We start from the raw sequence: 26,760 nt of genomic DNA, 5'->3' as shown, positions 1-26,760 counted from the left end.
ACCCCCCTCCTTAGAGTCATCACGAAACAAAACTTAAGCAGTTCACATGCCAGTTTCTGTGGAAAGCATTACTGATCTAATTTAGTTGTTCTGTGTTTCCATAGCACCTTAGGAAAATCGGTATTAGAGTTCAGAAGCACAGGGGTACTATATGTGAATTGAAAGTTTGCTTATTTGCCCATCCCTGAGTAGACTCAATAAAGGCAGACATGTGATCTTACCATATTCACTTCCTTGATACCTGGAGGTCCAGTCATAAGAGTGTAATCTCTGAAGTTAGACCTCGGTCATTGGTACTTTTTTGTGTGACAGTAATTAAGCAAGTAACTTAACATCAGTTTCCTCATCTGTAAAATGGAAATTATGATAATAACTTCATAATGGTATGAATCTCTTAATGCCTGGTATGTGGTAGCACTTGTTAAGTGTTAGTCATTATTATTAATGGCTAAGTGAATGGATCAGGCTAGAGTCTAAGTTTAAAGATAATACCCTTATCTGACTCCTCCAAACAAACTGTACTCACAAGGAGCATGAATGTGGTAGAATCACCCCCAAGCAAGACCTCTGTAAAAAAGAACAGGCCGGGTGTGGTGGTTCATGCCTGTAATCCCAGCACTTTGGGAGGCTGAGGCGGGCAGATCACGAGGTCAGGAGTTCAAGACCAGCCTCTCTACTAAAAATACAAAAATTAGCCGGACGTGGTGGTGTGTGCCTGTAGCAGCTACTCGGGAGGCTGAGGCAGGAGAATCGCTTGAACCCAGGAGGTAGAGGTTGCAGTGAGCCAAGATCGTGCCATTGCACTCCAGCCTGGGTGACAGAGCGAGACTCCATCTCAAAAAAAAAAAAAAAAAGAAAGAAAATAAGAAAAAAGTCAGTCTGGATAACATTAGGTACAATGTACAGTTATGTTTGGTGATCAAAACAAGGTTTTACTCTGTGTGAACTCCTGCCAGGGGATAGAACTAAAACATGAAAAGTAACTGCTACGAAAGCACTGTAGATCCTTTTGCTGATGTTTCACTATCACTGTAAGATTTTAAAGTATGAGTACCCTTCAAAAGTGTTCTATTTTCAGTAAGTTGTAATAGCTCACCTTATAACTTATGTGCAATAAAAATTCCCACTTGGCCGGGTGTGGTGGCTCATGCCTCTAATCCTAGCACTTTGGGAGGCCAAGGCGGGCAGATCACGAGGTCAGGAGTTCAAGACCACCCTGACCACCATGGTGAAACCCTGTCTCTACTAAAAATATAAAAATTAACTGCATGTGGTGGTGCGCGCCTGTAATCCCAGCCACTCAGGAGGCTGAGGCAGGAGAACTGCTTGAACCTGGGAGGTGGAGGTTGCAGTGAGCCAAGATCGTGCCAGTGCACTCCAGCCTGGGCAACAGAGCGAGACGCTGTCTCAAAAAAAAAAAAAAAAAAAAAATCTCACTTGGCCGGGCGTGGTGGCTCATGCCTATAAACCCAGCACTTTGGGAGGCCGAGACGGGTGGATCACGAGGCCAGGAAATCGAAACCATCCTGGCTAACATGGTGAAACCTCTTCTCTACTAAAAATACAAAAAATTAGCCAGGCATGGTGGCATGCGCCTGTAATCCCAGCTTCTCAGGAGGCTGGGGCAGGAGAATCACTTGAACCCGGGAGGCAGAGGTTTCAGTGAGCCGAGGTCACGCCACTGCACTCCAGCCTGGGTGACAGAGCGAGACTCCATCTCAAAAAAAAAAAGACTTTTTAAATGTAATATTCATAATTCTATGAATGAAGGATTATCATCCTCTTCTAAGAATTTGCAGAGTAGTTAAATGCCAAAAATAGGGTCTTTTTTTTTTTTTTTTTTTTTTTTTTTTTTTGAGGCGGAGTCTGGCTCTGTCGCCCGGACTGGAGTGCAGTGGCCGGATCTCAGCTCACTGTTAGCCAGGATGGTCTCGATCTCCTGACCTCGTGATCCGCCCGTCTCGGCCTCCCAAAGTGCTGGGATTACAGGCTTGAGCCACCGCGCCCGGCCGGGTCTTTTATATGGTAAACACTCAATAAATACAGTTGAAAGAATGAATGATTGGGGGGAAGAAAGAATGAATGACTTGTCGAGGTCAAAGAACTAGCAAGTAGTGAATCAGGGATTCAGGTCTGGCTTTATGACTCCAAAGCAGTTTAAAGCCATAAATATTATCCTTGCCAACTTACCCTCTTCCACAGCTATCCAGGAATTGTAGAACTAGACAAAATTTGTGTTCTGAAGTAGTCTGGCAGTCAAACTGGTCCTGGCAAACCTGTTTGCAAAGTTATTACACAAGTCTGCCAGTCAAGATCAAGAAACATATCTAAGGAATTGCAGAGGCAAGCACTCAAAATATTAAACATATGCATAGATTCTTATGTAAAGGTAAAAGAAAATCTATATAATAATCCTCCAGACTTCTGGAACTCTGAGCTCCTTAGCCTAGCATTTGAAGCCCTCCATAATGGAGGTCTTTAATATTGTTAAGGTTTTCTCTATCACAAACCTTTCTTCGCATCTCCTTACACTTCTTCCTCATTGCTTTCTACACGTTTCTTAATATTCCCCCATCTTCATTTGTGCACTGTTCTATGTCTGAAATCATCCTTTGTATCTACTTATCAAATTATTATCCATTTTTCTTGATAGTACTTTAAAGCATTCTCCCTTCTCCACAATCTTAACATCTTTTTGAACCTCTCTGAGGTCAGTGATTTCTTTTATTCCTGTATTATTACAGATAATAGGAATCAAATAATTATATGAATGAATGAGTGGTAAACTTCTAGCAGACAGGAGTCTTGTTCACCTTGTATCGCCCAAGCAGCCTTTTGGGAGATAGGATGCTTAGGTTTGAAGAACATGTAATCAAATATAGGTTAGGGACTGGGGTCCACCTCTTTATAGCTTGATGATCAGGGACAATTAGTTCTACCTCTTTGTAGCTTGATGACCAGGGGCAGTTAACCTTTCAGAAGTATAATTTTGTGAGTAAAATGAAACCTCAGGTAGGCTTAAAAAAATGATAATCAGTAGTTCTTTGTATGTAGTTCAGAATATGCAGAAGTATTTCTTGAATCTTTATACAGTTGAATTGAATCACCTTCTAGTGTGCTACTTTCCAAGGGATATACTGATAAGTAATCAGCTATGATAAAAACATATAGTCTAGAATTCAGGGTAACCACACATGAAACAAAGCAAACTGCACAAGACAATAAAGTATGTGATACAGGAATTCAGAGGAGAAGAGAAGGTCATTAGTAAACCCAAGTAGAGTCCTGAAAGGTGATCTAAAAGCTGTGCAGTATTTGGAAGGGAGCAAAGGAAAGGTGGATAAGAACAATATGAACAAATATTGTAGTGAGCATGTTTTTGACATGAGGGGATATCAGACAAACTCTAGAGAAAAAGCCAGTTTTGAAGAATAGTTACAATAGATCTACCTTGGAAAGGCCTTCAGACCTCAAGAAGTCTTTCCATTACTCGCCACTTCTGTCTCCAAATTCATTCAACATGTATATATTGATCATTGACACCATCTGTTGTTTGAGCCTCATTTCCCAGTAGACTTCTGTCACACAGCCTTCACATTGAGCTTTTTGCTGCCTTCTGAACGTGGTCATTTTTCTGCCCTTCCCACCTTTAATGTCTCAGCAGCATTTGGCATAATTGATCCCGCCCTCCTATTTGAAACAGTTATTTCTTTTGGCTCCCTTATACTAGAATTTCTTGATTTTTCTCTTCTCTCCTTTGATAAAAAGGAGATTTATCAATCTCCTTTAAACTGACTCATTCTCCTCTGCTTGATTTCAAATGACTGAAATGCCCTAGGGTTCCATCTAGGCCTCTCTTTTCTCTGTGTCACTTATTTTTCTAGGTAATTTGTTTTGGCCACGAAGCCTAAAAACTGACTACATGCTACTGACCCTCCTGCTCTGGGCTCTCTTACTTGATCTTTGAGTCTTATATTCAACTGTACGTGACATTTTCTTTTTACTGTGTAATAGACATCTCAAAACATCTCAGTAGACATCTCAAATTTTGAACGAAAACTTCACTGTCAATTTCTCCACCTCACCTGCCACTATTCCACTTTTTCTTGTTAAATGTAATTCCATTCTCCTATTTACTTACGCCAGAAACCTTGGGGTTATGCTTTTCTCTCACACTCCATCAGTAAGTGGTCTGACTTCCACCTCTAAAATATATTCTGAACTTGATAACTTTTCATCTCTGCCTCTACCACCTTAGTCCAAGTTACTATCACTTCTTTCCTGAACCAGCCTCCTGTCTGCTTTCCCTACCTCCAGTCTTTGCTCTCTGTAGCCAGAGTAGCCAGAATAATCTTATATAAATGTAAATGTAAGTCATATCTTACCAGTTCCCATTATAAAATGTTCCAGGGGCGGGGCAGGCACTGTGGCTCACACCTGTAATCCCAGCACTTTGTGAGGCTGAGGTGGGCGGATCATGAGGTCAGGAGTTCAAGACCAATCTGACCAACATGGTGAAACCTCATCTATACTAAAAATGCAAAAATTAGCAGGGCGTGGTGGTGCACGCAGCTCCTTAGCACCTGGAACAATGCAAGTCATCAAGTCTTAACTCCCATGGTAGTTTTCCAGAAGGCAACATTTCCGTGTGAGATACAAAGATGAATAAGACTCTTGCCTTCTAGAAATTCACAATTCATACATTATTCAGTAAATATTTATCTGCAGTGTGTCACACATTATGCTTAATTTCTTTCTTTTCTTTCTTTTTTTTTTTTGAGACAGAGTCTCCCTTTGTTACCCAGGCTGGAGTGCAGTGGTGCCATCTCAGCTCACTACAACCTCTGCCTTCTGGATTCAAGTGATTCTCCTGCCTCAGCCTCCCGAGTAGCTGGGACTACAGGAGCCCAGCATGACGCCCAGCTAATTTTTTTTTGTATTTTAGTAGAGACGAGGTTTCACCATGTTGCCCAGGGTGGTCTCGAACTCCTGAGTCCAGGCAATCCACCCGCCTCAACTTCCCAAAGTGCTGGGATTACAGGCGTGTGCCAGAGCGCCCAGCCCATTATGCTTAATTTCTAAGGATATAATGACAAAGGTCCTTGCTTCAAGAAATTCTATTTTAGTTGGGTATGATTTCCTTTTATTTTGATTAGTAATATTTCATGATACATATGTTGGTGCTTGCTAGGTATAGTCTATAAGCTGTGAATGCTATGGAAGACAATAGGGCAGACAGATTATCTGCCTAATTCTTTTTTTTGTTTGTTTGTTTGAGGCAGAGTCTTGCTCTGTCACCCAGGCTGGAGTGCAGTGGCACAATCTCAGCTCACTGCAAGCTCCGCCTCCCAGGTTCATGCCATTCTCCTGCCTCAGCTGGGACTACAGGCGCCTGCCACCACGCCCGGCTAATTTTTTACAGTTTTAGTAGAGATAGGGTTTCACCTTGTTAGCCAGGATGGTCTCTATCTCCTGACCTCATGATTCGCCGGCCTCGGCCTCCCAAAGTGCTGGGATAACAGGCGTGAGCCACCGCACCCGGCCTATCTGTCTAATTCTAATCTTTATGTTGTCTGTGTATTCATCACATAGTTACAGATGGCAAAGGAGGAAAATCGAAGGCTAAAACCATGGAGCACAGCCAAAATATTTTCCTGGTACCATAGGCATGGCAAAATTACACTTGAGACAGGCAGTAGAAATTATTCAGGCATACTAGTGATAGGTCTTTATTTTCAATACTGATGAAAATAGTGTTTCTAATATTAGTTTAATACTCATTTAATATTAGTTTAATACTTCTGTTATTCCATAACAGCTCTTTCACTTGTAATTAAACCGGAATCTTTGTGTATACATTTTAGTAGCATATTTGGAATTTGATATAATTGACAGTTTCAGGAGGAGAAGAAAATAGAACCATGACTTATGTTTCTTATTTTTTGTCGCTAATTTCATATACTCTTCATGGTTCTGATACATTTCTAAATTTTGGAACTTTGTTATGGACTTTACAAAATGTTGCTATGATTTTTCCAGTTTCTAAGTTCTGGGTATTACTGAGTCCTAAGTGAAAGCACAATTATTTTGAATGAATTTTTACATAGCAAGTAAAGTTCTGTAGATTTCAATATTTTCTGAATTTTGACTGAAATCATATTCTGTTATACAACATTCATGAATATAAACAATAGCTTCATACTTCTGTTATTCTAGAACAGCTATTTCACTTGGAATTGAAGCAGAGTCTTTGAATATACATTTTAGTAGCATATTTGGAGTTGATATAATTGACAGTTTTGTTGGAGGAGATACATATGCAGATATTATGAATTAGCATATGACTTGTAGAAAATTCTTAAGTATACAAGGCATTTAGACTTGAAATTTAAAAACACCTTGGTAGAGAAAGAGTTAACAGGTTAGCTCCCCTTGGTGGTTCTCAGTGTGTTCTCTTGCCTTTAGGAGCTGAAAATATGATAACATTGGGCCCGGACATGCCTGTGTGGAGGTTAGGGTACTCCTGGGGTTTTTGCAGCTAGCTGTAAAGCAAGCTAGAACTTGTTCATCTCTAAGTTCCTTGTTTTTCTTTCAACCCTTTCAGTGCCCTGCAGGAGTCATTAAATCAAAACTTCATGCTGATCATCACCCACCGAGAAGTCCAGCGGGAGTACAACCTGAACTTCTCAGGAAGCAGTACTATTCAAGAGGTGAGTTACGTCTCACAGCTAAGAAATAAAGGTAGCTCATTATAGCTAATGTTGACCCTGTTAAAGAGGGCTTATCTGTTCTGGTTGGAAATTCTCTTTATGTTTCATTATTGGGTTCTTAAATTTTAATTAACTGGAGCATCAATGATTACTGTAGATATACTAAATGACTTGACCTAGAAAGAAAGATGTAAATGGGAACTCTTGATAATTTTTAAACTAGTCAACTTGAAACGCTTCTTAAAAATAACTGATTATTATGTAATATATTTCATGGTTTTATAGTCATTATTAGAAATACTACTTAGGAAATTGTTGACAACATTCATTTTGGAGGATGCTTATCTTTTATTTGAAAGGTTGCTCTTAAATAATTATTTATACTGTGTACTCTGCCTGTTTCTAAAAGGAATTTGAGGGGACTTTTCTTAAGCAGCTCAATCCTGCCCTTGGGCAGTATTCCTAAGATGCTGTTGGAGACTATCTTTTAGCTTAGAATATGAGTCTATTTATAGTGTCAATATTTTCTTCAGCACGACCAACCAGGGCCACTGTTTCAAAAGAGAACCTCCCCCAAGAGAGAAGAGGTACTTCTTGGTATGCCTTGGGCCCCACCCACCTAAAAGCTAGTAATTTATCTCCATGGAGGGTGGGGGGAATATTTAAGGCTATGACAGGACTTGTGTTTAGAAACATTGAAATGATGACTATGTTGTATTACACCTTATAAATTATGAAAGCAACAGTCATTTGTCTACTAATTTTTTCTGAAGAGAATTAGTCATGCTTAATCTTGGATTATTTTATAATTTTTTTCTTAGACTACATTGCTTAAAAAATCACTTAATGTCATTGTGAAAGAATAAGTTTTCACCCTAGTGTTTTCTTTCAGAAATATATGAACTGTTTCTGTAGACTATTAATGGTTTCCTTTTTTATATTGTGTTAATGAATTTCAGCTTCTGAATTTGACATGAATAACTCATTGCTTTCGGTTTGTTTTCTTTATTGATTACTTGAATAGTTTGTTGACTAGAAACTAAAGTCTTTAAAATTTTTTTCTGATCTGATTCCTAAACTGAATCATAGGTTTGCGTTATTTGATTTTTTTCAGGATTTTGAATATGTATAAATTGTGATTTCATTTTCAACTTCCATAATGAGTATTTTATTCTCTAAATTAAGAAACTTAATTCCTTGAAGAATCATTTGTGTTTTTCTGGTAGAAATAATGTTTTGCTGTGGCTCCATCTCTGAGTTATTATAGCATCTGAAATTTTACAGGATAGTAAAATCTAAATTGTGTATGTGAATACAATGAAACAAGGAAATTTAGATTTAAAATAACTTCAGTTTAACAAAAGAAAGATTAGAGGTAAATTCATTTTATTGCTGACTTGAAAATTGAAGAATAGTATAATGTGTGATGAATAAATATAGTTTGCTTTTTTTTCCTTTGAGGTTGAATTTTCTAGCCATAATTTTGCTGCCACCCTCTCAACCCCCCACCCCCAGTTTCTGTTATTTGAGTGTGTTTCAGCTTTCTCCCACAAGAGGGCAGAAAGGACTATTCAGCAGATAGCCTAAAAATGCCATTCAGTGTTTTCAAATTAGCTTCTCTTATATTAACAAAAAGGAGCATAATGGCCAAGTTATTGTTTGATTTACAGATAATTGGCATATTGCAGGGAGGAGACTTAATTTCACCCTTTTAAATTAAACAGGGAGATTTAAAAAGACATAAAATATTCATTAATGTTCGGTGATTATAAAGTAGTGGCTTATATTTATTTTGCCTTTATTACTGTTTCGATGGGAAAATACTGCAAATATTTCCGAAATCGAGTTGGCCATACTGACAAGTTGAAATGTTTAAGCAGTGTTAATGCAATCTGCTCACACCTGATATCCTATGCAGAATGATTCAAAATGACTACATCAATTATTAAAAGAAATATTTGAAATTCTGTAAATGTGCCATTGTGTGCCACAGTTGGCTGAAACTGTTCTCTGTGGCCTGCTATTTAGATTATCAAATATATCTTAAGCTTCAAGGACTTAAAAACAGTAAATCTTTTTTATACCATTTTCTAAATGTCATTTTAAAAATGTTCCAGAAATATTTTTGCCAAGACAGATATTCTTATGTATTTCTTGTCAAGAATTTGTTTTCTTCTCCTTTTTCCTTTTTTTTCCCTTTAAGTTAATTTAAAATAATATTTTTAAATGCTAGTTTGCCAGGAACAAATAAATGCAGTTGCTATTTATGTCACTTGCTTCTCTTTGAGTAGACAGGTACACATAGGCTGTTTTATTCTGTACAACTTAGATAAAGGATGTGGGACCTCTCTGGGCCTAGTTCTGTGACTTTTCTGCTTCAACTTGTGGAACACCTGTGATGGAGAGGGTAGTTTCAGGTGAAGGACAAGGTGTTCTTATCTACAGCTATTCAGTCCACAGTGACACTTAAGTGTGTACATTTTTTCTTGTTGCATGATTGGAAATTTAGTTTGATTTTATCAAGATAAAAATATAATTATGAAGCAATTTTGTAGTTTTATTTTATAATGCTAGTATTTGTTTTTTATTAATGTGAAAGCTTAATGATACCATATGTGCTAAATTGTAAATTAATCTATCTCACCAGTTTCAGGAATTTCTTTTCAGTATTAATAGGTCCAAGAATAAATCCTGACTAATATAATTGATGGAAAGGAAAAAATGTTCAATACACAAAAGTTCCTGGTCATTTTTTTAGTGTATTTTATATATATATTTAATTTTTGAAAACCTTGCATTTTTAAAAGAAAACTTTGCACTATTTTTCACCCAGAGGGAAATTTCTATTAAATGAAATAGGATTGAAAAAGGCACTATGATTTCAACTTTTAATTAGAACAAAGTACATTTTTAAAAAATACTGAGTTAGAAAATAGCACTAAAATGCAGTTTGAATTTCAAATAAACCATTCAATGACCATATGGTCATTGCAAGTTAATGGTGATAAACCAAGAGGTGTTCAAGTGTTTGTTCATTCTGGCTTTGTGGTCTGCTGCCTCACAATGCGTGACTTGTGTCCTTTAGGTGCTCTAGATTTTAATTTAAGCCAGTTGTTATTGAGGGTTTTCATTTTGATTTTGTTTTTTTAAAACTCTGTACAAATCCTTCCACTTACATTATCCTCCTAGTTGAGGAGAAAGCAGTGACAGTATAAAAAGGTCAGAATGGAGAGAGTTACAAGTAGTCTTAAGAAGAAAAATCTTTTCTCTTTTCCATTATGACCAAACAGCTTGTAAAAAATATCAAAGAATGCAACAGTAACTCTGTGATAGTCTGTCTTTTCAACCTTTTTGAGTCCTAAATTAGTTATTTGTCACACTTTAAAATTGTGAGTTTCCTTATATTTAAACAGGCTTACCTTATTTTAATGAATTTTTTTACACTGAGAATTCAGATTTTTCAACAGTTTATTGAGCAGATTCTAGCAATTCTCACTAATACTATTAAAGGTCTGTGGTTATAAATGCACTTGGGGTGGGTTAAATTAAGGGGAAAAAAAAGATTGATTTGCTTTCAGCAAATCCAAAACCCAGGTGTGGAAAAGGATATGAAGTCCCTGAAATCAAGCCAACTTTTCTTGGAAACTGATTCTTTGTTATCGGCCTTACTACTGCAAAAGCTTCTGTTAGGCAAAATATTGTTTTCTTTGTAGATGTCATATAAATTTAAGGAATATACACATGACCCAGAATAACAATAAGAAACCTAAGTATTTTTAGTGCAGAATCATGGAGTATTACTTACCTATTATAGCAAGAAGCATGATGAATAGCTTATTGGAATTATTTAAATCCTCTTCCAAGTTTCACTTTCCCCCAGAATTCTCACTGTTCTTATTAATGTTGATTTAGTTCTTAATGGCATGAAAGGGGAAAATTGACAACCTATAAAGATGTATCTTGCAGGGAGTAGTAAAACATTTCAGTACTATTAACGGCATTGTACAAACTAGTGATTAAGTGAGAAGCCAATAGAGTTGAATTAGTCTTAGGAACTGAATGAACTAAATACATAGATTATACCAATCCTTAAAAATAATCTTGGCTAAATAATCATGAGGCTAACTCTGATTCTGAACATTTGAACCTAATGTCGGATTTTGTGTGTTGTGTCTATATTTCTACTTGCTACTTTCTTAACTTGCTTGACTAGCGTATATTTTGGACTATTCTCCTTTAATGCTGGTGGCCAGTAACAGTAATTAAAATATGTAGTCTTTTACAGATTGTGCTAATTATTGATGTTCTAGTAGTGGGTTGACTATAACTCCTTAACTAACATGGCCCTTCTGTAAATGTTTTAAGTATTGGGTGTTTTTTTTTTTGGTTTGTTTGTTTTGTTTTCCAGTATGGGGAGGGTTGGGGTTGCTGGCACAGAACTGAAGTAAGAGTAGAGTAACTGAGAATGTTCATATGCAAGAGGATAAATTAAGTTGTGTGCTTATTTAATTAAAAGTGTAAGTGGTTTGTTTTTACTGCAAGATAAATGGCATATATTGGATCAATTAGAATGAACCAGTTTAATTAACATATATTATAGTTTGATTTTTTAAAATTTGAAATCACGAATGACATTTTAGCAAGAATGAAAGAGATAATTTCGTCTGCAACTGGGCGGTGAATTCAAGCCTTTATTCAGCTTTCAGAAAAGAAGATTACACATCTTTTAAATATGCATATATATTATTAGTTTCAAGTTGCATTTGAAAACTGAGATCTGTTGAAATCATACCACTTCAAATAAATAAATCAGTAGGGATCATTTTATAAATATTGAGGTTTCCTGTGATTCTTAATAAATTATCCCCTGAGGTAATAAATTTAATATTTATAATGCAGCTCTTTGGAACTGACAAGTCTTTTCCCCTCTCTGGAAGTGTTTTAGAATAATCTGGATTGGGTATCTTTTTCGGCCCATAAAAGTATTTGTCTACCTGCGTTTCAAGACGATAGAAGCAATGACATTTTAAGAATTAAGAGCAATCTTTAGCCTTTTGTTACTTAAGATATGTGTATCAAACATCATAGCTGACCACATTTCATAATCTGTGATTTGTGTGTTGGTAGTTTTGAAATGCCTGGGTTAAGAGAAATTATGTTCAGTTATCAGAAACTAATAAACAGAAGATTTTTTGTATATGCAAGAAAAGGCAGAGAGTAAATAATTGCACTGGTGACCAATACTGTAATAATCCTGTTTTACAATATGCACTTGACAGGTTGTAATAGTGCTAATTGAAGAGACTAATTCACACTTGCTTCATTCTATTCAAAGGCAAAATCAGCAGCTTGTTTTGCTTTTGACCAGATGGTCCTCATGAACACCTACTGTGCACTTTAAGTGCTTTACTAGAATTACAAAGGCCGGGGGCTGCGTTCGACTCCAAATGATTTGAGAAGAGAGAGAGAGGGGGGAAAAGAACCTCTGTGCTCAATGGATTTGGTGCAAGTAAATTAATTCTAGTGGACCCATTACACACTGAGCCCCCTTTTCAAAGCTCTGAGCCTCCTCGCTTGCTCTGTAGCAATGAGAAAGAGAAAGGCAGATTACTGCAAACAGAAATAAAAAAAAAAAGGGGGTATGAAAGGGAGAAAAGAGGCCTTGAAGCCTTTCATATCATTTGAGTTTTTCAAGTGCGTTATTTTTGGGGAGGGTGGATGTATGAAAAGCCAATTGGAGTTTTTTTTGTTTTAAAGTGCGCTATTTAAGCACCATGAATATAGGCGCAAGAGCAACAGTTGACTGAGTTTACTGTGATGAAGCTTTGTGTCCGAGGATGAATCAAATTCATTATATTCAACTCTTTGTGTTTTAACATGAATGTAGGGTTAGTTTCACAAGACTGTGTCTGTTTAGGATAATTATAATTTAATATTTTCCTTTCATAAAGTTATCACTGTAGATGTCTAAAATTTTAATCAAAGCAGATTTTGTACATTGACTTTGAAGCACCCTGACAGTTTAAAATTCAAAGGAAAGCTTTTTTAGTTTTCAAAAGAAAAGAAAGGCTCATTCTAATGGCATTGAAGGAGAGATTATTATAACTAATTAGAAGTCACACATCTGTTAGCTTTTGGTTTGTGACTTATTTATGTATTTTTTGAGTAAAATATATACTTTAAAAATATATTGCTGTTATTGTGTGAACCTAAAGGGATAAAATGCACTTAAAAGAGAACCATTTGTTTGAGCCAACCATTTTTTTGCAAATCTCTAGATGGTCCTATAAAAATATGTAATGCAGTAAAGCACATTAAGTGTGAATTGCAATTGTATAATTAATAATCTTAATTTGGAATATGCTTTCAAACAGTATTTTCACACAATTCTGTTATCATAATTCTGATTATTAACCAAAGTTATGAGATAAAAAACTTGTCCAGTTTGTACAAATTTGTAGTTGTTCCTTATCCTTAAAGCTGTTCACGTATAGTACTATAATTTGGAATACTAACAGTGTAAAATAATTAGTTCTTATTGTAAACTATGTGGGTTAGGACACAAGGAATCAAATATAGGAATATACATCACCCGCTTTTTATGTTTTTGTAGTTCTAAATTTAATTATTATGATATATTTTAGTGGCATTGTTTACTTTTGTTTGATGGCATATATTACTGCCACCATGTTCCAGTTCATTTTAATTATAGCTATTATCAAAGAATACAACAAAATTACACTAATAGTGTGTAATGATAATTGTAAAAGTTTCATAGCCTTTTTAAAATTTGGATCATCTCTTCAAATGAATGTCTAGAATTTATATTTTAAAAGGCATATTGCATCAATATGCTTTTTATGTCAATAAGTTTTAATTACAGTTTTAGAAAATAAAACACAGAAATGCACAAGCAACCACAAAAATCTTTTTTATTTCTCAGATACTTCATTTAAGAGGGTAGCATGACTTTTATATATTTAAAATAAAATTTGATTCATATTAATGTACTCATACTTTGAGAGTACTCATTCAAATGTAAGTTTTAGGGTGAGGAGGGATATAAGGAGAGTTCCCAAACCTTCCACCAGCAAAATATCCGATGAAATTTATAAGTAATGAGGCATTAATGAATTGATATCCTTGGGGAGAAAAACATTTCAAGAAAAAATATGAAAGATTAAGAAATACTCACTGCAGAAATTTTTTTGCACCAGACCATTTAAAATAAAGGTAAAGGTACTAGATTTCTTTCTTGTAGGTACAATAAAAAGCTATCTTTAAAGCCAGAACCTTAGTTAGTAGAAGTGGATTGATCACGACCATGTCGTCACTTATTTCACTTATTTAGATGGGGCTGATTCTTTGGTTTCACAGAGACAGTGCTCCTCATGCATGAAGAAGAGGTTTTTCTTTTTCAGTATTAAAATATTAACTCCTAGATTCCTGAATGCCAGAGACAAGGTTCTTTTCCTAGGGTCTGTGTTGGGAAAGGCTATAATTTCTTCATAGATGTAGTAAGTACCACATTACTTAAGCTGAGAAGTATTTTAACATTTAACTATCTTCCAGTCCTAAGATAAGAAATAGTAACCTCTTCATTCCTCCCCAACCCTCTGTAAAACAAACACACACACACAAGGAATTAAACCACAGGATGGGTAAGTGAATATAAAGTGCTCATAAATATAAGCTGGACCAAGACTTGGCATATTAAGATAAGGCCTGCAAGTAGAAAATTATTCACATGTTTATCTTTATATGCCAAAGGTTATTTGGTTACAACCTCTTAAAACATCTGGTTATGGTAATTTTTCTTTTGTCTAATGTGTTTTGTGTATGACTCAGTGTTACACAGTTAAGCAGTTTTTCTTTTTCAAACATACTTTTTGTAATTAATGTTCTTTTAAAAAATTCTACTGCTCAATATAGGGCTATAGTGTAGTATCTTATTACCCTTAATGTATTTCTATTATTATTTTGAAAAACTTTTTTTTTTTTTTTTGGAGAAAAAATATTTTAAAAGCTTGTAGTAAACATTTTATATAAATGACAAAATGTATTCCTTGCTTTGTGGTCATTGCGTGACCAGACAGTAGAGTACTGGATTGTTCTAGGGTTTTACAGCTGCAAGGCAAAAGCATCTGCTCATTGCAAAGCCAGCATTGTTTAATTTTGACACTGACTTTTCCATGAGTCTTGTACCAAGCACTGGATTAGATGCCACTAAGATGAAATTTGTTTTAAGTTGCTCCCAAAGTGCAGCTGTTCCTATATACAGCCTTGTAGCTTAACCAAAACAGACAGACATAGGATCAATGAGAATCTTTGTACAGGGTCACCTCAGTAGGCTAGGGGGCCCCAGAGAATGTTAATGATATTATTTATCATGAATAACTGCAAAATTAGTTTCTGGGCTTATGTAATATCTATAACACAGCCCCCCACTTTTTAAAAGGAATAGAACTATTATTAAATATTTAGCTTTTTAAACTGGATTATCATGGCTAAGTATTAGAGTACCCCTGTATGCATTAGGCACTATTCTTCCACAATCAATTGCAAGAAAAATGATTAGTTTATTGGTCAGTAAAGTAGTGATTGACTGAAAATAAGACCTATTCTAAAATAGTTTGCTAAAATCTTGAAAAGTGGACATTTTTATAGAATGATAATTTTTCTTTAATGTTTCAAGTGAATGAAAAATGAAAGAGCACCTCACTTCCCAGGTTTCCTGGGATTGTGTGAATTTCTACCCAGCTGGTCCAAATTGATTGATACAGGGCCAAATATTTGTCTGCCTACATTTCAAAGTCTATAATTTGCTAATGAATTGTGGTAATAATCTTTCATCATACATGAAAGATTTAGCCAAACAATTTGCTAAGTATATATTTTGATCATAAAATTTCTGGACTTACACCAAGCTTTACATCTACTTTACAGCTAATGCATGGGGGTGGAGGGAGGGCAGTAGGAAAAATAATACTGAACATGGACACTTGATGGAAAAGAATGAAGGAAGCGTGAGGAAAGAAGGTACTTTGGAAAAGAATAATACTGGGAAAGTCCCATGAGTGACAGAGGAAAACCAATTCTATTTGTACTTAGAGTTCAAAATAGGATTTTAAAAAATGCCAGTACAGTTTTAGTCCGCAATATCCAGAAGTATATGGTATCCATTTAGATGAAGGCAAGGAAGGAATCTTTCTGTTTTGGCTACAGCTATTCCACACATCGATTATGATTATAATTTCCTAAAAACTTGATGCTGCAAAATCTAATGCCCACAAAGTTTAAGTAATTGAGGCATAATAATCAAAGACAAATGTTTATTGGGGTTGATTAAAAAGAATCTAATGAAGAAATAAATGTGATTTGACTAAATCTAGAAGAAGCTGAGACAGTAACCTAGTAAAGCTTTTGAAATGACTGTAGGCACCCAAGAGAACATTTTCTCCCTCCAAAACAAGGAAAGACTGTATAAAGGAAAATTCAGCTTGTGTCTGGGAGGATATGTAGCATTAAGTTACCTTTGCTTGGGAAAGTGTAAACCTTAATTTTTATGTATTTTGGGAGAGGAGCATAAGATATACTCCACAGGAAATCCAGGATTACACTATGGAATGAGAGAGCTAGGCAATGTTCAAAATAAGACTCTATCTTACACATGTAATACCTCTTCCATTGTTAGAAATCGAGGTGCCATGATTTCTTATTTGACTTATATAATTTGAATTGTTTTCAAGTTGTCCATGTGGAGAATCTTAAATAATATTGATAGAATTTCCCTTGCCTAGCCATATAATACCAAGTAGTTAAAAAAAAAAAAAAAAAGACCAAGCACAGTGACTCACACCTGTAGTCCCAGCACTTTGGGAGGATGAGGTGAATGGGTGAATGGATCACCTGAGGTCAGGAGTTTGAGACCAGCCTGGCCAACATGGCAAAACCCTGTCTCTACTAAAAGTACAAAAATCAGCCAGGTGTGGTGGCAGGTGCCTGTAATCCCAGCTACTCAGAAGGCTGAGACAGGAGAATCACTTGAACCCAGAAGGTGGAGGTTGCAAGTGAGCCAAGATCTCGCCACTGCACTCCAGCCTGGGTGACAAGAGTGAGACTCCATCTCAAGGAACAAAAAGGAACTTTGTCTTATAGAGAGAAATCATATATATTATAAAGGAGATGGACCCTCCATTGTATAGATTTTAAAGATAAGCAACTCTAGAATTTTTATATACCTGTGGGACCTCTTAAATGTATAGTTAAATGGCACATTTCCAGAGGATTAATTTGTATTCATTTATATAATTCCCCTTTTGTTCTCTGCTAGAAGTAAGCCTCCTTTAAATATTAGTACACTGGATGTCTAATCAAGATGGCACCATTGAACTATTTTTTTTTTTTAGTGCAGTGGCGCAGTCTCGGCTCGCTGCAACCTCCACCTCCTAGGTTCAAGCGATTGTCGTGCCTCAGCCTCTTGAGTAGCTGGGATTACAGGTGCATGTAACCACGCCTGGCTAATTTTTGTATTTTTGGTAGAGATGGGGTTTCACCATGTTGGTCAGGTTGGTCTCGATCTCCTGACCTCAGATATCGGCTTGCCTTGGCCTCCCAAACTGCTGGGATTACAGGCTTGAGCCACTGTGCCCGGCCAACAATCTTTAAAGTATTTAGGAAAGTTAAGAATCTATGTTTAACTAGAGCTTTATTCAGATGAATAGAAAATTTTGTTTTACACATTGACTTTCTCAGCCTCTTCTATTTTGCTGACAGTTAAAAATCTATCAATTTAATACATGCCGTAATTTTTTTTTGAGACAGTCTCACTCTATCACCAAAGCTGGAATCCAGTAGCACTGTCTCAGCTCCCTGCAGCCTCAGCCTCTTGGGTTTAAGCAGTTCTCCACTTCAGCCTCCCGCGTAGCTGGGACTACAGGTGCCCACCACTACGCCCAGTTAATTTTTTTTTTTTTTTTTTTTTTTGTATTTTTTTGGTAGAGATGGGGTTTCACCATGTTGGCCAGGCTAGTCTTGAGCTCCAGACCTCAGGTGATCCACCCGCCTCGGCCTCCCAAAGTGCTGGGATTACAGGCGTGAGCTAGCAAGCCTGATCTACTTGCCGTAATTTTTTGTAGGTATATTGTTATCACATTATGGTAGTTACTATAGCAAATACTTAATAAAGTTTTGGTTTGGAAACCTTTGTGGGTTTTTTTTTTTCCTGGCTATAGTATTATAGAAGAGATCCATAATCATTACTATGAAGGAAAACTTATAATGAAAATCACATTTAAATAAAATTAATTATAAGTGAGATAATTAGTAAGATTCCTGATTTTTTTAATGAAAACTCAATTTCAAAAGCAAATATTAGAGTTATAGGTTATGTATACGAAATTCAAAATATGCTGTTAGCATTTGTTTCTAGTCCTTTTGGTGTTCTCTTATCAAAGGCACATTATATTTACATGCCTGCCTTTGCCTAATGAAAATGAGAAATAAATTCCTCCTAATAGGTATGTTTATAAGTCCTATAATAATCGTCATCATAAGAAAAGCGTATCATTTAAATATCAGTTCATTGCTGTTGAATTGGGAGATGTTTCCCTTATTCTTCATATCATAAATAAGGAAATCTTAAGACATTTTTAAAGGCTGCTATTTTTTTGCTGGTCAGTTTTTTAATAATGACATTTATACATATAGATTACTTTGCTTGAAATTTGAAGTATCAGAAATATAGTAAATATCTTAAGAGTCTTGATTTCTGTTGATAATTATTTCAAATATTGATTCTAAAATTTGGTGATTATGTGGGAATTTAGAAATCTCATGTGCTTCAAGTGAACCATTTATGTGGGTGTGTGAGAGAGAGGGTGTGTGCTGGTCTATAGGCAGTGACTGTATAATTAAATGTGTAAATATGTTGCTATGAAATGTAAGTAATCTTTTAATCCTTAGGGTATTACTTAAAAGGCTCAGGGTTGAAATAGAGTTTTCTGTTGCCATGGTGTTTGAATTTCTATAAATCAGTGTCTTTTTAATGAATGATAAGGAATTTTATTTTTTATCTTAAAGTAGACTTTTACCTTATATGCATATGCTACAAAAGATTGTAAAAGTAAATTATATATCCATAACAAGGCTTTCTAATATGTGAGATTTTATAATATTGAGAGATAATAAATGTAAATGGTACAATTTGATGTCATTAGCTTTACTTGTAGTAAGTGAATTAAAATTCCATATGGACGTTAAGACTGTGGAACCAGCATAAGGACAGACAGATAGATCAGTGCACTAAAATTGAGAACCTAGAAAGAAACCCTTACATTTATGGGCAATTAATTTTCAGCAAGATTACCAAGAAAATTCAACATATGGTGCTGGGACAACTGGATATCTACATGCAAAAGAATGAAATTGGACTGTTCCCTCACACCAGACAGAAACAAAAATTAACTCAAATCACAGATCCAAATCTAAGACTTAAAACTATAAACCTCATAGAAGAAAACAGGAAAAATTTTTCATGGTTTTTGGGTTAGGTAATGGTTTCTCAGACAGGACACTAAAACCAGAAACAAGGACAAATAGGTTATTTGAACTTTATCAAAATTAAAAACTTTAGTGCCTCAGAGGGCATCATCAGTAAAATGACAGTTTACAGAATGGAAGAAAAACAAATCGTATATTGATAAGAGACTTGTATCTAGGATATATAAAGAACTCTTACAACTCAATAATAAAAAGACAAATAATCTAATTGAAAATTGGCAAAGATCTGAATAGACATTTCTCAGGAGAAGATATGCAAACAGCCAGTAAGCAAATGAAAAGTTGCCCAACATCTTTAGTCATTAGGGAAATGCAAATAAAAAATCCAAAGAAATTGAAATCAGTGTGTTAAAGAGATATCTGCATTCCAGTATTCATTGAAGTATTGTTCACAATAAGCAAGATATGGAAGCAATCTAAGTGTTCATCAATGAATAAATGGATAGAGATCATGTGGTATATATTAATATATACAACAGAATACTATTCAGCCTTTAAAAAGAAGAAAATTCTGTCATTTAGAACAACATGGGAAGACATGGAGGACAGTATGCTAAGTGAATAAACATGATCTCACTTATATATAGATTCTAGAAAAGTTGAACTCATAGAAGTAGAGAGGATAATGGTGATTACCAGAGGCTGTTGGTGGGGTGTGGACAAGTAGGAATGAGGAAAGCAGAGATGTTGGTTGAAGGGTGCAGAGTTTCAGTTTGACAGGAGGAATAAATTTTAATCATCTTTTGTACAGCAGAGTGACTATATGTAGTAATGTGTTATATATTTCACAATTGCTAAAAGATTAGAATTTAAATGTTCCCACCACACACACACACACACACGCAAAAAAAAAAAAAAAAAAAAAGGCACGGTAAATACTTCAAGTACTGGATATGTGGGGGTTGTTGTTGTTTTCTTACCCAGGCCACAGTGCAGTGGCACAAACAAGGCTCACTGCAGGCTCAAACTCCTGGGTTCCATTGATCCTCCCATCTCAGCCACCTGAGTAGATGGGACTACAGGTATGTGCCATGATGCCCAGCTAATTTTTGTATTTTTTGTAGAGATGAGGTTTCACCATGTTGCCCAGGCTGGTCTGATACACCTAGGCTCAAGTGATCTGCCTGCCTGGAGTGCTGGGATTACAGGTGTCAGCCACCATATTGGCCTGCTGGATATGCTAATCAGCTTGATTTAATCATTTCACAGTATATACATATATCAAAACATCACTTTGTACCCCATAAATGTATACAATTATTATATGTCAATTAAAGAAAAATGGCCAGATGCGGTGGCTCACGCCTGTAATCCCAGCACTTTGGGAAGCCGAGGCAGGCGGATCACCTGAGGTCAGGAGTTTGAGACCAGCCTGACCAACGTGGAGAAAACCCGTCTCTACTAAAAATACAAAATTAGCCAGGCGTGGTGGTGCATGCCTGTAATCCCAGCTACTTGGGAGGCTGAGGCAAGAGAATCGCTTGAACCCAGGAGGTGGAGGTTGCGGTGAGCCGAGATCACGCCATTGCACTCCACCCTGGGCAACAAGAGAGAAACTCCATCTCAGAAAAAGAAAAAAGCAAATTGAACTACCCCTTCACACAACTAGGATGGCTAGAATTTTAAAAGGTAGGCTGTATGCGGTGGTTCATGCTGGTAATCCCAGCACTTTGGGAGGCCAAGGCCAGCAGATCACTTGAGGTCAGAAGTTTCAGACCAGCCTGGGCAACATGGTGAAACCCCATTTCTACTAATGACACAAAAGTGAACTGGACGTTGTGGTGCATGCCTGTAGTCTCAGCTACTGGGGAGGCTGAGGCATGAGAATCACTTGAACCTGAGAGGTAGAGGCTGCAGTGAGATCACAGCACTGCACTCCAGCCTGGGCGACAGAGTCAAACTGTTTGAAAAAAAAAAAAAAAAGGCAACAGTGACAAGTGTTGTATTGGCAAGGATGTTGAGAAATGAGAACTATTACACATTGTTGGTGGGATTATGACATAATCTAGTAGCTGTGGAAAAAGTTTGATAGTTCCTCAACATGTTAAACATAGTTACCATCTGTCTGACCCAGCAATTCTACTCCTAGCTATATAACAAGAGAATTGAAAACATACATCCACCCAAAAATGTGTATGTGAATATTTATAGTAGATGGTTCATAATAGCCAAAATGTAGAAGTCCATTAATGAATGAATGGATAAACAAAGTGTGGTATATCCATGCAATGGAATATTTTCAGTCATAAAAATATGGAACGAAATACAGATACGTATGACAACGTTAATGAACCTTAAAAGCATGCTAAATGAAAGAAACTAGACACAAAAAGCCACATATTGTATAATTACGTTTATATCAAACGCCCAGAGTAGGCAAGTCTCTGGGACATCTGGCTGGAGGGAAGGGAAAATAGGTAATGATTGCTATTGGGTTTGAATTTTTGTTGTTTTTGTTTTTACGTTTCATTAATAATAAGTTATGTAGCACAATGCCTTTTAAATATTAAACTTCTTCAAATAATTATTTTCTTTGTATGCAACAGTTTTTTGTTGTTGTTGTTGTTGCTTGCTTGTTTGTTTTTGAGACAGAATCTTGCTCTGTCACCCAGGCTGGAGTGCAGTGGCGCGATCTCAGCTCACTGCAACTTCCACCTCCCAGGTTCAAGTGATTCTCCTGCATCAGCCTTCCAAGGAGCTGGGATTACAGACGCACACCACCACACCCAGCTAATTGTTTTATTTTTAGTAGAGAGGGTTTCACCATGTTGGCCAGGCCAGTCTTGAACTCCTGACCTCATGATTGCCCACCTTGGCCTCCCAAAGTGCTGGAATTACAGGTGTGAGCCACCACGCCCAGCCATTATGCAACAATTTTATATAAGAAATGTAATTTAAACACTGCACAATGATCTTCCTATGTATACTGTAGAGTGTTTAATAAACATGGAGAGTCTGTGTAAATTTTAATGTTTACTGGGTACAAATTTGTTTTTGTTGTATTACCTCTACCTACATAGGCTAATTTTCAGAATTCTAAAATAAAGTAACAGAAAATAGAACAGCATATTTTTAAGGTTCATCTGTGTTGCACATGTAATCTGTATTTTATTCCTTTTTTAAGACTGAACGATATTCCATTGTATGGATATACCACATTTTTGTTCGTTAATTCCACCTTTTGGCTATTATGAATAATGCTGTGAATATTCATATACATGTTTTTGTTTAGACATACTGTTTTTTTTGTTTGTTTGTTTTTGTTGTTGTTGTTGAGACAGAGTCTTGCTCTGTCGCCCAGGCTGGAGTGCAGTGGCGCAATCTCGGCTCACTGCAAGCTCCACCTCCCAGGTCCATGCCATTCTCTTGCCTCAGCCTCCCGAGCAGCTGGGACCACAGGCGCCTGCCACCACACCCAGCCAATTTTTTGTATGTTTAGTAGAGACAGGGTTTCACCGTGTTAGCCAGGATGGTCTTGATCTCCTGACCTCGTGATCCACCTGCCTCAGCCTCCCAAAGTGCTGAGATTACAGGAGTGAGCCACTGTGCCCGGCCTGGACATATGTTTTCAATTCTCTTGTTATATCTAGGAGTAGAATTGCTGTGTCAGATGGTAACTTTACTATATATATGATTTTTTTCTGTGTTTTACCAATTGTAGTAAAATATACATAACAAAATTTAGCATTTTAACCATTTTTACATATATAGTTCAGTTACATCAAGTAACATTCACATTGTCTTGCAACCATCACTTTAATCCATTTTCAAAACCTTTTTTGTCTTTACAAACTAAAACTCTGTACCCATTAAACAGTAACTCTCTATTCCCCTTTGCCTCTAGCTCCTAGCCAACCACGACTCTACTTTCTGTCAAATTCTTAATCTGACCACCCTAGGTATTTCATAAAGTGGAATCATACAGTATGTGGCCCTTTGTATCTGGCTTATTTCACTTTACTTACTGTTTTCAAGGTTCATTCATGTTGTAGCACATGATAGAATTTTATTTTGTTTTATTTTATTTTAGTTACGTTACGTTACGTTACGTTATTTTGAGATAGAGTTTCGCTCTTGTTGCCCAGGCTGGAGTGCAATGGCATGATCTTGGCTCACCGCAACCTCTGCCTCCCAGGTTCAAGTGATTCTCCTGCCTCAGCCTCTCAAGTAGCTGGGATTACAGGCATGTGCCACCACGCCCAGCTAATTTTGTATTTTTAGTAGAGACAGGGTTTCTCCATGTTGGTCAGGCTGGTCTCAAACTCCCGACCTCAGGTGATCCACCCACCTCAGCCTCCCAAAGTGCTGAGATTGCAGGCATGAGCCACCGCGCCTGGCCAGACTTTTAGTTTTTTTAAGGCTGAATAATATTCTATCATATGTAAGTACCACATTTTCTTTATTCATTAACGCACTGATAGACCGTTGGGTTGTTTCCACCTTTTAAGTATTGTGAATAATGCTGCTATAAACATTGGTGTGCAAATACATCTTCAAGGTCCTGCTTTCATTTCTATTATGTATATACCCAAGAATTGGGATTGCTGAATCATACGGTAATTCTGTGTTTAAGTTTTTGAGGAACACATTTCCACAGTGAATATACCATTTTACATTTCCTCCAGCACCACAGAATGGTTTCCATTTCTCCATGTACTAACCAATACTTGTTATTTTCTGTTTTACTTTCTTTTATTTATTTTGTTTTGAGACAGAGTCTCGCTCTGTTGCCCAGGCTGGAGTGCCTGGCAGCTCTGCCTCCCGGGTTCACAGTGTTCTCCTGCCTCAGCCTCCCGAGTAGCTGGGACTACAGGCGCCCGCCACCACGCCTAGCTAATTTTTTGTATTTTTAGTAGAGATGGGGTTTCACCGTGTTAGCCAGGATGGTCTCGATCTCCTGACCTCGTGATCTGCCTGCCTTGGCCTCCCAAAGTGCTGGGATTACAGGAATGAGCTACCGCGTGTTTTATTTTTTTAGAATAGCCATTCTAATGGAGATAAAGTGGTATCTCGTGGATCTGGTTTGCATTTTCATAATGGCTAGTGATTTTGAGCATCACTTCTTTTTTTTTTTTTTTTTTTCCTTTGAGATGGAGTCTTGCTCTGTTGCCCAGGCTGGAGTAGGATCTTGGCTCACTGCAACCTCTGCCTCCCAGGTTCAAGCAGTTCTCCCACCTCAGCCTCTCAAGTAGCTGGGATTACAGGTGCATGCCCCATGCCTAGCTAATTTTTGTATTTTTAGTAGAGGCAGGGTTTTACCATGTTGGCCAGGCTGGTCTCAAACTCTTGATCTCAGGTGATCCACCTGCCTCAGCCTCCCAAAGTGCTGGGATTACAGGCCTGAGCCACCACGCCCGGCCAATTTTGAGCATCATTTTGTGTGTTTATGGACCATTTGTATTTTATATATCTTCTTTGGAGGAATGTCTATGCAAATCCTTTGCCCGTTTTTCAGGTTGGTTTTTTTTTTTTTTTTTTTTGAGTGCTGAAACATTCTGGAATTGATTAAGGTGGTTGTATGACTTTGTGAATATATTGAAAACCACTGAGTTGTACATTGGAACATAAAAAGGAAACTAAATATGTAATGGAGAACTGAGGGCTTATAAGACAGCTACACATACAAAATTAAAAATTACTCCGAAAATGAAAACTAAAGAATTGGGAATTATGTCACTTGAATAAAATATAAAAATACCAAGTTTCAGGTCAGGCACGATGGCTCATTCCTGTAATCCCAGCACTTTGGGAGGCCGAGGTGGACGGATCACCTGAGGTCAGGAATTCGGGTCCAGCCTGGTCAACATGACAAACCCCCGTCTCTGCTAAAAATGCAAAAATTAGCTGGGCATGGTGGCACTCGTCTGTAATCCTGGCTACTCAGGAAGCTGAGGCATAAGAATCGCTTGAACCCGGGAGACAGAGGTTGCAGTGAGCCAAGATTGAACCACTGCACTCTAGTGTGGGTGACAGAATGAGGTGCTGTGTAAAAAAAACCCAAAAAACAAAAACAAGTTTCAAATACCAATGTTTGCCAAGAGTTTAAAGAACTCTTTTTGAGATACTGCCTAGGGGTTTTTCCTTTCTATTGAAGTTAAACCAAGAAAAAATAGACTTTGTGATGTTGGAGACAGTTTTCTTGAGTTTGATATTAAGCACTGGATAGTTTTATGAAACCATAGTTTATACATGTTCCTCCCCTTCCCTCCCCTCTGCTCCTTTCCCCTCCCCTTCCCCTTTTTGAGATGGAGTTTCGCTCTTGTTGCCCAGCCTGGAGTGCAATGGTGTGATCTTGACTCACCGCACCTTCCGCCTCCCAGGTTCAAGTGACTCTCCTGCCTCAGCCTCCCAAGTAGCTGGGATTACAGGCATTCGCCACCAAGCCCAGCTAATTTTGTATTTTTAGTAGGGACGGGGTTTATCCATGTTGGTTAGGCTGGTCTCGATCTCCTGGCCTCAGGTGATCTGCCTGCCTTGGCCTCCCAAAGTGCTGGGATTACAGGTGTGAGCCACTTGGCCGAGCCTCTGTTACATTTTTTAAAGGGGACATATTTCTACTCTGTTTCCGACTATTAGATGGCAGTTATGTTGCACTAGTAGAATAACATTTCAAGTGGGTTAATTCCAACTTTTCTAGGTTATAACATGGACAGTGGTACTATTATTGGATACTGTTTACATTATCATACAGAGTTTCTGTAACCTTGCATAGTGCTTCCATCAGTACTTTTCTGTTACTATAATGTAGCGGAAGTGTATTTGAGCAGGGAATGAATAGTTTAGGGAATAAAGATATTAATTAGCCTGTTCATATTCTCAATGGGGAAATTATCATATATCATTTATATTTCCAGTTGAGATCCATTAGAAAGGAGAATGGTTTTTACTTCATAGTAATTTGAGTGTATTTCTGGGCAAAATTTGCTAGTCGATGGTATTCTAGTTGCTGACCTTGAAAGTTCATGCCAACTTCATTGAGGGGAAAGAGAAGGAAGCTTCATGTTGAGTTAACATTTTATACTTTTCAACTCCTTTCCCCAACCTTAGTTCATTTGATTCTTAAAGTATCTACTAGTGTCAGTAGCTGTACACTTGTACACATATAGCTGAACAAGATGAAAATGGCATCTCGTGGCTGTGCAACACAATGGTCCTGGTGATGGTGTTAATATAGGACTTGATAGTCAACTCTTCTTGCTATATAAACAGAGGTACTGATACAGAGGATAGGTTAAGTAGTACTCAAGAGTTCACAATAAGATCATTGCTTTTCCCTATTTTATGATTTGTAGTGCTTTCTGTGATCCCATTTCCTAAATCTTCCATTAGCTATACTATACTATACTATACTATACTATACTATACTATACTATACTATACTATCTACTATACTATATACTATAACAGTAGTTTACCTCACCCTCCTTCCATCTCACTACTTGGACTCTTTCTTTGTCAGTAAAGTTAGCATAACAGTAGGAACACTTCC

General features: G+C 37.0%; 1 protein-coding gene across 1 annotated transcript in view; it reads left to right on the top strand.

Moving 5' to 3' along the window:
* Nucleotides 1-26,760, top strand: part of FAF1 (Fas associated factor 1) — a 522,933-nt gene that overhangs the window by 252,641 nt on the left and 243,532 nt on the right. Inside the window, exon 7 of the mRNA XM_030912634.1 lies at nt 6,605-6,710. Coding sequence (XP_030768494.1) covers nt 6,605-6,710 — 106 coding nt within the window. The remainder of the gene's footprint in view (nt 1-6,604; nt 6,711-26,760) is intronic.

The sequence above is a fragment of the Rhinopithecus roxellana genome, chromosome 12 (genome assembly GCF_007565055.1).
Source record: "Rhinopithecus roxellana isolate Shanxi Qingling chromosome 12, ASM756505v1, whole genome shotgun sequence".
Taxonomy (NCBI): domain Eukaryota; kingdom Metazoa; phylum Chordata; class Mammalia; order Primates; family Cercopithecidae; genus Rhinopithecus; species Rhinopithecus roxellana.
This window is presented reverse-complemented; position numbering and strand designations above follow the sequence as displayed.